Here is a 13,283-nt window from a genome sequence, read left to right on the forward strand (position 1 = left end):
CAGTAATTACATATGTACCCCCTATGTAATATTTAAGACCAAAACACAAATTTGTTGATAATAGAGGTCCTGTAAAGGATCATAAAAGACAATAGCAGCCTGTTTCAGAATACAGTGGTCTCTAAGTCTGCTACCCAATAGGAAGACAAAGATCATGACAGCAGAATAGAAGCCTCATTAAATTCACTGCAGCATAGTAAGATAAAGCATAAACACAAGAGCCATATTCATAAAAGCAACCGCAATATGAGTTTAGGGAGAGATTGCACTGTTTCTCCTTCTCATCAGAGCTCCCATTCATTCATGCCATGCAGAGAGAGAAATGCTTCTCTCTCCGGCTGACTGCGTCCTCCTGGCCATCAGCCCAGTGTAAAGAAAGCGCCTGATGCAAGCTAAGCCCACTTCACACACATAGATAACCACACATACCATGCACACAGATCTGCACAATGTAAAACTTCAATGATAGTTCTGTATGTCTGTGAAGATCCTCAGTCATAATAAAGTCACATTTGTCCCAAAAAATACTGTGGCAACTGGATTTTAGGTTATTTAAGGCTGGAAAAGCAGACTAAACCCTGTGGAGTTATTGAGTCATTAATCCTTTCATAGTCATCTGGAAGTTGTTGTTCCAACTGGCTTTAATATGTCAGTCATGCACTCACTAACTAGGTAACAGAGAAACCAGGTTTCTCGGGCACTTGGGGAACAAGTTTACCTGCAATCAAGAAACCTGGTTACTGGAAATCTGCGTATATATGCAGTAGAGGATAATCTGATTTCTCCTCTACCTTGGCCTGATTTTGGAAGCATGACTCACAGATTTTCGCTGTATGGAGACAGAAAATACGGCTTCTTAAGTGCTTGTTTTTGTGTGTGTGTGTGTGTGTGTGTGTGTGTGTGTGTATGTGTGACTGACAGCGCAGACAGGTAATGCTACTTTTTACAGCACAAACTGTCTGAATCAAAGAAATACACCTTGTCTACGGGGCACTTTGTGTTGGTTTCAGTTTAAGTGGATTTTGGTCAGCATCATTCTGTGTAATGATCTCTCATCCAGCCGCACTTTTTAGCTGATAGTAGTAGAGTGGTGAGTGCCTGCTGCCTTTGTTATGCACATGCATGCTTTTAAAAAGCAGATTAGATACACAGTTGTGCGTATACATCGCAGAGTATTTAAAGTTCTCTGGGAGAAATCTACCTGGGGTAATCAGATTTCTCTAATCCCCTACCCCGATTGTAACCAGGTTTCCCTGACAGTTGTGATGTAAAGATATATAGGACTCATAAGATAAGGCTTACTATTATCTCTTAATTAGTGTATTGACATGCACTCAGTGGGGAAGCATTTTTTTCTGTCTCCATACAGTTAAAATCAGTATAGTATGCTTCTAAAAACAGGCCATGGTAGAGGAAAAGATTACTAATCTACTGCATGTTTACTTAGATTTTCAATTACCAGGTTTCTTGAGTGGATGTAAACATACTCATTGACCTTTGCAGTGAATAAACTCTAGACATCAATTCAATAAAGCACAATGGAAGCACAAAATAATAGTGTATGTGTACTTCCTGTACATATAAACATCAAATATTAAATTATCGGAACAAGATTATTGAGTTATAATTTCCATTCTGTCACCTTGCTTACAGTATCTCAATATATATCAGCATACTACCATATCCTCACCCATATTTCATTATATGTATTGTATCATCATATTTCTTAATACAGCCCTAATCAGAGTCATTGTAGAAGGTCACACATTTATTGTCCCAGTGAAGAAACAATGAAAAGAGAAGTCCGACAGAATAAATAAGGCAGGTTCCTGAAGAGGGCAGAGCATTTTTGTCACGCGTTGAGGAAATGCCTTAACACTCTCTGCTGAACAATGGCTTTCCTTCCTGCCTGTCTATAATGGAAAACTGATTACAACAAAAGCTCAGCTGAAATAATCTGTGGTTACTGAAGACAATTGTCTTAACCCAGACAAAAATAGATCTCTATTGTACCGACTCCTCTTTCAACACGTCATTCTCAGTAATAATATTTGCCAACCACAAAACACCAAGGTACTCACTCATATGTGATTATTTTTTCATTTTATTTAGAATGTTTGTATTAAGTTTCAACCAAAGTATTTTTTGCCATTTCTAATTACAAATGAAGCTGAAATCTCCTTCCAACTTGCTCCAACTTATTACCCAACGACTATGAGCACTAAAGCTTTGGAGCCCTCAGGATCAGGTTCTTTTCTTGTTTTCAGGTCAGGGTTAGAGTCAGAATTCACCTAACTAACCTAACTGATTGGCTAACCAATCAGCAACAAGGGTGCTCTCATCACCTTGACTTTTAACTCATGGGCTGTGTCTGTTAGAATGTCTTCTTTGGTTATGCTGTTGCTGTTTTTCAGTCATCATTTGCTTTTTTATCTTGATGTATTGCTGTGCATGCCGCTCATAATTTTCATTATACTGCTTTCTGTCAAAACATGAATAAAACCAGTTTTACCAACATTACATCAGCCATGTCTTCAAGTTCTTGTGTGACGTTCCATCAATAGTTATTTTCTGAGAATTGCCTTTATTGATTTATTACCCAGTACTATTCAGGAATTTGCAACATGTATGGGATGCGTTTAAATAAATTTGATGGATGTTAAACATTAAAAAGCGGCTGGTTAGTGTAGTGGTTAGATCACTGCCTTCCATGTGGGAGACTGGGGATTGAATCCCAGCTGTGGCCTACCTCCAGTAGGGGTCCTTAGTCAAGACCTCCTCACGCTTACCCTGCCTACCCTTGTACCCTACTTGTAAGTCGCTTTGGATAAAAGCGTCTGCCAAATGAATAAATGTGAACATGATTTATTACAGGACTACATTAATCTTAGTTCATTCCAGCCCTGCGTGACCTCAACATACATTATTATTATATTATATTATATTATTATATATTACTATTTTCCATGTATTTTGTGATGCTTCTATGACATACAGTTTATCACTAGTATGCGCACCAGTGCGCAATATCTAAACCTTTATAGTTTGAAACAAACTATAAAGGTTAACAAACCACTTATTGAGTTAGCACAAGTAAAATATATTCAGAGTTGTGTCACACTTTTTACAAATGTTTGTTTTCCAAATAAATGCTGCTTCCTCCCTCTTTACCCAGCTCTTATATGATAGCCTGTATGGAGCACCACCCCCATGCTGTAATCGCCTCCAATATATGGTTACAATGCGGAAAAAAATATTTCATTTCTCCTTTTATATATAATACATATAACATTTTCAACACACCTAAAACCATGATAATACAATATATAATTATGTCAAGCAATGTGTTCATCCTTTCATGCTGTTGCTTTCCAACACTGAAGTGGTCGCTGTAGACCAATCTATAACTGAAAAAGGGAAGTTGCTGTAGAAACAGAAGAAAGCCGGCAAACCCAAGCATGAATGTTCTATGTACAAACCTTATACTTTTATAAAGACTTTTTTATATGTAAAAGTCGTACACTACATGAGCTGGATTCTACTTCACAAACATTGTGTGCTTTTAGGAAAGTAACAAAGAAGTAGTTAAGACGAAACACAAACAAGTAGATGTGTATAATTTGGCACAAAGTTTTAGAAATTGTGGGAAGCTCTGTTCATGAGTCAACCGTATGCAAAATATTGAACAGGTATGGGCTTCATGGCAGGAGCCATTGCTCTCAAAAAAACAAAAATAACAAAAACAATGCACACCAGAAGCCTACCAAAGACTACCCTGAAACCTCACAATAGTTTTGGAAAAATATCTTGTTGATAGATTAAACAAAAATTCGAATTTGAGAAGAACAATGTAAATTGACAACCCTGTACCAAACATGAAAACATCAGCCCATTTGTGTAGTCCAGTGGAGCAAGCATCTTGATTTGGGGCTGTTTTTCTGCCTTTGGACCTGGAAATTTTGCCTTTGTGGAGAAGAGAATAAATTCCTAAGTTTAGCAAGGTATGCTACAGGATACTGTCAGGGTGTCTGTCTGCAAGCTGAACCTCAGAAGAAGTTGGGTGATGCAGCAGTACAATTTCCCTAAACACCAAAGTAAATCAAATCTACTACAAAATGACTCAGAGACACAAAATCTAATTTTTGGAGTGGCCCATATGCAAGTCTAATCCAAAGCTACAGCAAGTGCTTGCTTGTGTTTATTACTGCCAAAGGTGGTTCAACCTGTATAACAACATACTTTTTCCACCCTGCACTCCGAATGTTTACATGTTATGTTCAATAAAAACATGAAAACATATGTTTGTGTTCTATTATTTTCAGCAGACTGTGTTTTTCTATTATTGTGACTTAGATGAAGATCGGAGCACATTTTATGACAAATTAATGCAGAAGACCATGAAAGTCCAAAAGCTTCACAAGTTTTTCTTGCCACTGTAAGTTATTCACTGACCTTGATATGACCTCTCCTGTTAACCTGTTTCTTGGACCTCCCTGGCTGTATGTGTTCTTCTGGTGTTGACCTGTTTTCTGACATAACTACTGAGTTTGGATATTGCTCTGATTCCCTGCTTTAGACATCTCCAGTTTTCTCCCTAGACTCACCTGAAACCACATGTACCTCCACTACTCCTGGCTTCCTACTCACTCAGTCCTCTGTATGTTACTCACCTTTGGGACTACAACATCCAGAATTCTCTGCTTCCTCACTCTGCACCCACCTATTCAACTACAGCTCTTTTCCCTTATCACTATTGGACCCTCTTAAAATAAATCTTTTAACCAGCACAACAGTAGGCTGCTTCGTGTGTCATGATCCAAGTCATTTTTTTGTTCTTGTGGTCCTGGTTTTCCTCCTGCTTCTCCCTCTGTGTATGCACCCACACACACCCAGACACACATACTACTCACATACCTCTCCTGTCCTGTCTCCGCTTTTGCTTACACACATACACTCCCCTTGAAAAGTATTGGAAAATGGGTGGTACAAAAAGTCTTCTATGTTGTGTATCAGATCCAGACACCTGCGAATAAAAGCTGAAATGTCGATCTTTTCTCTTATATTAATCTTTTATGTCAAACCCAAATGTTTCAGTCTAAAGCAAAAATAAAGAACCTAGCTTCACTGTTCCGATACTTTTGGAGGTAACTGTACATTACCTGGCCTCAGCCCTGTTCCCTAACCCTCATCCTAACCCTAACCAAAACCTAGTTCTAACCCCCAAAATACTCTTTAAAGCTGTGAGGACTAAAATGTCCTCGCTACACCAAAATATCCTCACAAAAACAGCATTTAAACAAAATATGTCTACACAAGGAAGTAAAGACATGCTTGCACACACATACACAGCCACGGACATTCATCCAGGTCTACAATTCCTCCCGGCCACTGCACTCTATCAATAAATCTGTTGTGTGTTTTGGGTCATTATTCTGTAGCATCACCCAACTTCTACAGAGTTTCAGCTGACGTACAGACATTCTCACATTATCCTGAAGATTTTTTTGATACACTTCGGCATTCATTATCCCCCCAATCATTGCAAGCTGGACCTTGCTTGTTCAATGTTTTACCTACTGTAGACTCATGAACACATATCTTAGCCAGTTCCAATGATGCCTTCAAATCTTTGGCTGTCACTTGGAGTTGCTTGTTTACCTCATTAATGATAGTTTGTTCTGCTCTTTGAGTCATTTTGACTGGCCACCCACTTCTTCGTAGAGTAGCCACAGTCCTAAAGTGTCTCCATTTGTAGATTGTTTGTATAACTGTAGACTGGTGAACTTCTAAAGTCTTTGAAATCACTTTGTTATCCTTTCCAGCTTTATGTAAATCAACAATTCTTGATCATAGATCCTCTGAAAGCTCCTTTTGGCCAGGCGTGGCTCATATAAGCATATTATTCTTGAGTGAAGCAAACTCAAAAGGTTTGAGTGTTTTTGTCGGTCAAGGTAGTTCTAGTCCACACAAGACTCCAGGTATGCTGGCACCTGACTCGAGTTAGCTATTTTGAGGTCATTATTCCAAGTGTTCACATACTTTTGGCGCTAGCACTATGATGTTCATGGTTGTTCTCAATACAAAAGACATGAAAGATTAGATTTTTTGGTGGTATTATTTCAGTATTTGTTAATACTTTATCTGATGAAGATCAGATAAAGTATGATGACAAATTAATGCAGAAAACCACATACTTTTTCTTGCCACTGTAGTTGTTTCAGAAACGTTTTAAATTTTTTAATACTTACATCTTATAATAATTCAAACATTTAAAATGCTAATTTAAGTTTAAAATTTTTATCTCTAATTTGTAACTGTTAAATAGTTGTGCGATGTGGCCAAGAGGAACCAGAAGTTATACCACTGACCCTGCCATTTATGAAAAACTGCTCAACCAACTAAAACAAAACAGCAAAAGCTAAAATAAAAATGTATCTTTAATATAATTGAAAATATTTTTTTATTTAATCATTAATCATCATTAATCATTATTTAATAATTATTTGAATCTAGTTCTATATCTGTGAAAGAGAGATATTTTACAAATGGCAGTAAATGGCAATACATACAGCAGGGAAAAGTGTATGACCATCTGCTTTTATATTACAGATAGAACAGACAATTGTTCAGTGTAAATGTTTATCAAATTGGAGTATTTGAGGCCAATATCAAAAGAACTGGAATGTATATGAGCCAAGTGTGAATATCAATAAAGAGTATATTAACACACATATAAGGTTGAATGAACAGGAGTATTGAACATTTACAATTACAGGACAAAAACACGGCAGCTAGCCTCAGTGAAATTCCCTCAAAACAAATGGAAATAGAATGAAAAATAACGCAACAATAAAGTGCATAAATGTCTTTTTAAAATAACCTTGGCTCAAGATTTATCACTCAGTTTGTTTTTTTGGATCGTTGGGGCCTAAATGCAGTAATGTTATGAGTGAGTGTTAAACAGTACATCCTACCCCACCAGGATACAAGGAAGGTCTCAGAATTCAAGGTTATCCTACAACAGCAGGGAGTGAGAAAGGGAACCTGTGTTGATCAACAGTGTAGCACAGTAGGGATTTGACTCACATTACAGCAGTTTCCACATGAAAAGCAGAAACTTTCTCAAGATATGAGGGGCAAGACGGTAGTTCTCCCCCAAAAAAACTATGCCAGCTCACTTACAAAGGAAAGAGCTTCTGATTGGCCACTACTCTACAAAAATACACCTGATTGGCTAATCTTACACAAGAATATACACATAAGGAACTGCATTACAATTACATCTTCTCTACAACAATGAGAGCTCAAGGTGTCAGTGGTTGACAATAACAGGTATGCACATACTCTAAATCATATATTCCTACACACATTTGGCTGGTTTCATAGCAAAGGCTACATCAAACATTCTCTGATTGTAATCTCATGCAAACTAATAAAAGCTCCCTGATGCCTGCAAATTTGATGTAATGTCCAGGAAATATATAATATGATATATAATGTAAATATATATATAAATATAAATATTTCTTGATGTAAAAGGGACCTATCAATTGCCTATGTGTGCTGGCTTTACATTAAAGTAACACTTTGTATAGAAGGTGTAGTGTAAGTTATCTGTCAGCTGATGCTTTTTGGGGGGTCTGAATCCCCCCCAAAAAATCACAAAATGAAATGTGTGTGCAGGTCTGTATGCAAATACAGAAGCTACAATGAAAGGTGGAGTGAAAAACTGACCTTCATATAGATGAGAGAGACCTAATTTTCCTTCAAACGTAGTAATTTATATCACACATGTTAAACCTCTGTCAGAAGATATGTTCACAATAACCAAATATTTTTCGAATTGTTTTTAACCATACCAGAAATAATCTCATTGCTGGTCATCTTTCTGACACATTGCAACATTGAGTGTGTTTTACTGTAACTTTAAATAATTCACACCCTGTCCAGTTGGAGTGTCCACTAAAGTGTGCTGTGTGTGTAAAACACATTCTTTATTCAAAAGTTCACACAGGACACCACGATGTTTCACAGAGACAGGACAAACTACAGTGCCTATGAAAAGTATTCACCCCCTTGGATGTTTTATCCTTTTATTGATTTTATAAATCAATCATGGTCAATAAAAGTTGGCGACTTTGACAAATAACATATAAAAAAATGCCTCATTAATGTGAAAACAGGTTTCTACAAAGTAATGTCAATTAAATAAAAACATATGAGGTGAAATCAATGTTTGCATTAATATTCACCCCCCCAATATGACTAACGTAATCCAACAGAGGTTCAGATATTTGGTGCTAGAAGTTCCACAATCAGTAAAATGGGGATCACCTTAATTACAGCATGAAGACAAATGAACACTCCCAGCAACTCAGAGAACAGGTTATTGAAAAGAAAAAAACTCCAAGGCACTGAACATCCCTCAGAGTTCAGTGTAATTGCTCATCAAGAAATGGAATGAATATGGTACATGTCTAAACCTGCCTAGAACAGGGCGTCCACACAAACTGAGTGACCGTGCAAGAAGGACTAGTGAGAGAGGCCACTAACACACCTATGACTACTGTGAGGGAGTTACAAGCTTCCACAACTGAGAAGAAAGAAGAAACACTTTTATTTGTCATTTGTCACATTTACATGTTACAGACGAAATTGGTCCCCTGCATTTAACCCATCCCCCTGGGGGGAGCAGTGGGCAGCTACATACAGCGCCCGGGGAGCTAGCGTGGAGTGTCTCGCTCAAGGACACACCTGGTGTCTGTGACGGGGTTTGAACCCTGAACCTTCTGCATCCAAAGCAGATGATCTACCCACTGAGCCACTAGGCCGCCACAGATAGGAGAGACTGTACATACAAAAACTGTTGTCGGGGTTCTTCACCAAGGCTTTATGGGAGAGTGGCAAGAAGAAAGACACTATTGAAAAAAACCCATGTCAAATCATGACTTGAGTTTGCCAAGAGGCAAGTGGAAGAGGGTTTTTTGGTCAAGACCAAAATGGTGCTTTTTGTCCATCAGACAAGATGCTTGGTGCAAACCAAACACTGCACATTACAACAAACACACCATCCCCACTGTGAAACATGGTGGTGGCAGCATCATGCTGTGGGGATGCTTCTCGGCAGCTGGCCCTTTGAAGGCTTGTTAAGGTAGAGGGTAAGATGAATGCGGCAAAATATAAGATAATGACACTACTCCAAACCTTTGGTTAAGCCCTTTTCAGCAAAAATCTGGAATTTTAATTGTACTGAATATACGAAAGTATATTGGTAAAATGACATATTGCCACATGAATTTAGGCACAGTGGATAAAGGGAACTTCCTTTGTGTTTATTCTATCCTCCCCTGTGCATCTTATGTTGCTCCCTCATGGACGCCCCAGGTATTAAAAGGGCAATCCAGCCCTCAATCAGGAAGTCCTATTTAGTCCTGCTTAGTCAAGTTTCTTTCTTTTGTACAGTCTTTAGTTTTTTTCTTACTCTAGCTTACTTTGTCGTAGTAACTTATTTCTCCTATAGTTCTCTTTAGTCCACTATGCTATTTTAAATATATTTTTGCATTTTAACTTCTATAGGTCTTCTTTTATTAAGTTTGTTTTGTACTTATTAAGGCAAAACAATGGTATATTCTTGATAGTCAGCAGAGGAGCAACCATTCATGTAAACATTGCCAGAACCCATTTTGCAAGAACACATAGCGTTGCGCTGACACCTGAGTTCTGAACCCAGCCTGCAACATCTGACCAGCAAAACCCTCCAGCCACACACCTAAGCTTTGTTGTTCCCAGGAGATGATCTCTGTCCTGCTACCATCTCCCTATTACACACTTCTGGCATCTCCCTATTAATGTTGGTCACCTGGTCACCACTGAAACCTTTGAGAACTAGAAACTGCTCACACTGGGGTGTCCTACACATCAGCTATAACTAACCATTCTCAATTAATCAATTGTACTTTGGTCCAGACCATTAGATCAATAAAGTTTTCATTTTTTCCACTGCACAAAGTTCAGCGTCTCATTCTTAATTCATTCTCTAAATTGTTTTTTTTTTTTTTTTTTTGCATTTATTCACTTTCTCTCGTTGGCAGGTATATGTTGATAGCTCAACATATACTTTCCATTGACCATGTATAGATATGTTTTTTTAGTAGTGTTAGGTTATATATTAGAAATGATCAACTAAAGCTGGTTCTGTGTGGGGTGACTTTTTCCAGGACCTGACTAGTTCACTGGGTGGGGATGAGAGTCCATGCTTGTTCATGAAACCTAATAGACTAATTACATATTTAATCTTTATATTAAATGCATTGACATTTGGTATACACAACCATTTCAGCTTGATCCACCGTAAAAGCATCTGTTTCCCCAATAACAAGTTGTTTATCAATTACCTATATTGACATAACTAATAAAATGGATATTAATAAACTGACGACTCAATGCTTGTTAGCCCGTTAGTTTGTTAGCATATTAGCCTTCTAGCTTGTTAGTGATTGTTGTTGCTTGTGGGTGATAATATTTACTTTTTTATGCAATGACTGTATTGTCTTTTAATTGGGCATTACATACACACAAGTTGATATATGCTTTTATTTACTGTAAAAATACACAGAAAGGGTCAACACCGTTGTCACATTATTTTTGAAAGACAGGAGCTAAATAGGAACAACTAGAATGTGCTTTCAACTACGAAGACGATGTGATTCATCAATATAAGAATAGAGGTATGAGCAAAGTCATGAAACACATCTATCTTAGGGTTTCTTAAGAAACAAATTTATTTTTAGTGAATTAGCTAAAAATTAAATTGGTTTGCATTTGATTTGTTCATTGCAAACAGCTTAAAGTATGTCAATATTTCCAAATACTAACTTGTTCATTGTTGCAATTAATTGGTTGTCTTCAGACATTTGTTCTCAATAAGAGTCTGACGGTGATGGGTAGAGGCGAATAGGAAGAGGGTAGGCTGATCAAAGCAGAGTGGAGTAGTTTTAAATATGTCTTATTTAATAAGATAATACTAGATCATCACTAAATTATTAAGTTTTTCTGTGAAAATAAAGTAGATCAAGATAGTCTAGCACAACCTCTGGCTAGGACATAGATCTTCCTTAACCGGCTTTAGAATAAATACATTTAGACAAGGAAACTCAACCATATTGGACTTAATTATGTTGTAAAATGGGATCATAAAACCTAAAATGTGACAAAAATCTCCAGACCAGATGATAATTTATCAGTCAAGCTCAGAGTCAGTCCTTGTAATATATGACTTTTAGCTGTCATTTATTATGACTGTGCAAAATCCAAAAGTTAATGTGTGACAGCTAGGAAGCGGTGCATCAGCAAATGGATGCTGCATTCATGCCTCTTGGCGATGACTACATTACTTACAAAGCACTTGCACCAAGTGTTTGAACGCTAAACAAGGTGTAACCCTACGTTTATCCTCATCTTGGCATTTTATAAATGTCTAAACAATCTCTACCTTAAACACAAATGAAACTGTTTGCAGTCTATACACAGCATTGACAGCAACCTAATAATGGCATATATCTATCATCTAACATCAACAGTGTGTTCTGACACCAGAAGAAAGTTGGTGTCTGCAATATTTCTAATGTGACTTTATTAATTATACCACAAGATAGAGGTTTATTGACACAAACGACCTCTATTAGCTTTAGGAGTTCAAGTTGCAGAAAGTCTCCTGTATTAAGCCCTGGTCCCTGCAGGACATCAGTCTCTCCAGCACTACATGTTACATAACGCTGGAGCATTGCCAGGCCCCTAGTTTCTCTTGTAAGGAAACAACTTCCTACCAACAAATTGTAGTTGTATTGTAATAGTGTTTCAACCTAATTTCAAATGTCTTCTTTAAACGTCCCATGACAGTGCAATCTACGGAAGGTAGACATATGTGCAAGTCATTCACTTGGCACCATTTCAAAAGTCATAGTTTGTAGAATGACATAGGAATGGTGCAAACTGCTCGTCCTCGCCCTGATCAGTGTAAAATCATGACGGAGACACCTAAAAGTTCACTTAGTGGCACAGTGTAGGCTGCTATATGTGGGGATTTCGAAAACGATGCAGCGTAACTGTGCTTTGAGATCCGAAATCCAGAATAAAATGGGAGGTTTAAATATGTCGTCAGTCGTGTAAGTACGATGCTGGACTAAGCTGTGCCATCGTGCAGACAAAGCTGCTCTGGCCAGACAGGGCGGGTGATGAACACCGCAGCACCTGAACGCACGGTGCAGACTTTTTTGCTGCATTGAGTCACATCTCCGATGGGACGGGTCATGTGACCAAACTCTGCACCGTTATGGAGGACCGAAGTGAATCGTTAGTTTGTCCTAACCCATGCCAGCAGTGTGAAACCACCGGCCACATGAGGAAAGACAACTCTGCCCCCCCAGCTGCTGCCCTTGGAAAGCCAAGGAAGAGCTACGCCGAAGAAGCACGAGTGTTAGGTACGAGTGCTGCACACAGCAACATCATGTGTGAGCAGCAGGAGCCATTACTTCCTCCGGGAGCCCCACGAATAGCGCTGTAGTGCGCGTGTCCGTGTCCTCCTGACGACCACACCAAAGCCAAACGTGCGCGCGCGTGCACTGCAGTAAGAACTGGTCGTTGTTTAAAGTAGAAAAACTGCTCCCAGCCCCGTTCCTACCTGCTCCAATCTTCTCCGTCGCCATTTGTTTCTCTGTCATTGTGTCCCGCTGCTTCCTCTCTTCTCGAGCCTTCTCTCCGATGCAGCTACACCAAGCAATTTTCCTGCTTTAGTGGGGATACCGGGCAAAAGACGGAAAAACATCAACAGGAAAGCCTCATCCGATCCGATGGCCCCTTCAACTTCACTTGGTTTTGGCAGCTTCTTGTTTTATCCAAAAAGCGTTACAGGGTACATGGAGAAAAAATGAGGTCCGACGGTTTTTGAAGTAGAGGGGGTAGTGATCTGAGCAGAGGAGATATTGGACCCCAGACTGCTGCTCTGTCCGCCCCTCCCATCACATTCACGGCTGTCCTGGCTAGGAATGCTGCTGCTGCTGCTGCTGCTGCTCCCAACAGCCGGTAAAGATGCTGTGCTGTCCACATAGATTTGAATAAACAGTGGAGGTAATGTCATGGCTTGGGCTGCATTTTGATGCAAGATGAACCATAAGAAGATGAAACCATACTGACTGGGGTATCGTTCATCATGCAGCAAGATAATAACCCAAAAACAAGAAAGGAGTTTATCAGGGGGAAGAAGTGGAAGGTTTTAGATTGGACAA

At 38.8% G+C, this 13,283-nt stretch overlaps 1 protein-coding gene across 4 annotated transcripts in view; it reads right to left on the bottom strand.

The window, feature by feature from the left end:
- The window catches only part of hspa12a (heat shock protein 12A), a 44,679-nt gene extending 31,597 nt beyond the window's left edge, over window positions 1–13,082 (bottom strand). For all 4 annotated transcript variants that reach the window (XM_026356550.1, XM_026356547.1, XM_026356549.1 and 1 more), the window contains exon 1: window positions 12,680–13,082. In XM_026356550.1, the coding sequence (XP_026212335.1) occupies window positions 12,680–12,719 (40 nt within the window). In that variant the 5' untranslated portion in view covers window positions 12,720–13,082. The remainder of the gene's footprint in view (window positions 1–12,679) is intronic.
- Window positions 13,083–13,283: the final 201 nt, after the last annotated feature.

This window comes from Anabas testudineus, chromosome 15 (assembly GCF_900324465.2).
Source record: "Anabas testudineus chromosome 15, fAnaTes1.2, whole genome shotgun sequence".
In the NCBI taxonomy this organism is placed as follows: Eukaryota; Metazoa; Chordata; class Actinopteri; order Anabantiformes; family Anabantidae; genus Anabas; species Anabas testudineus.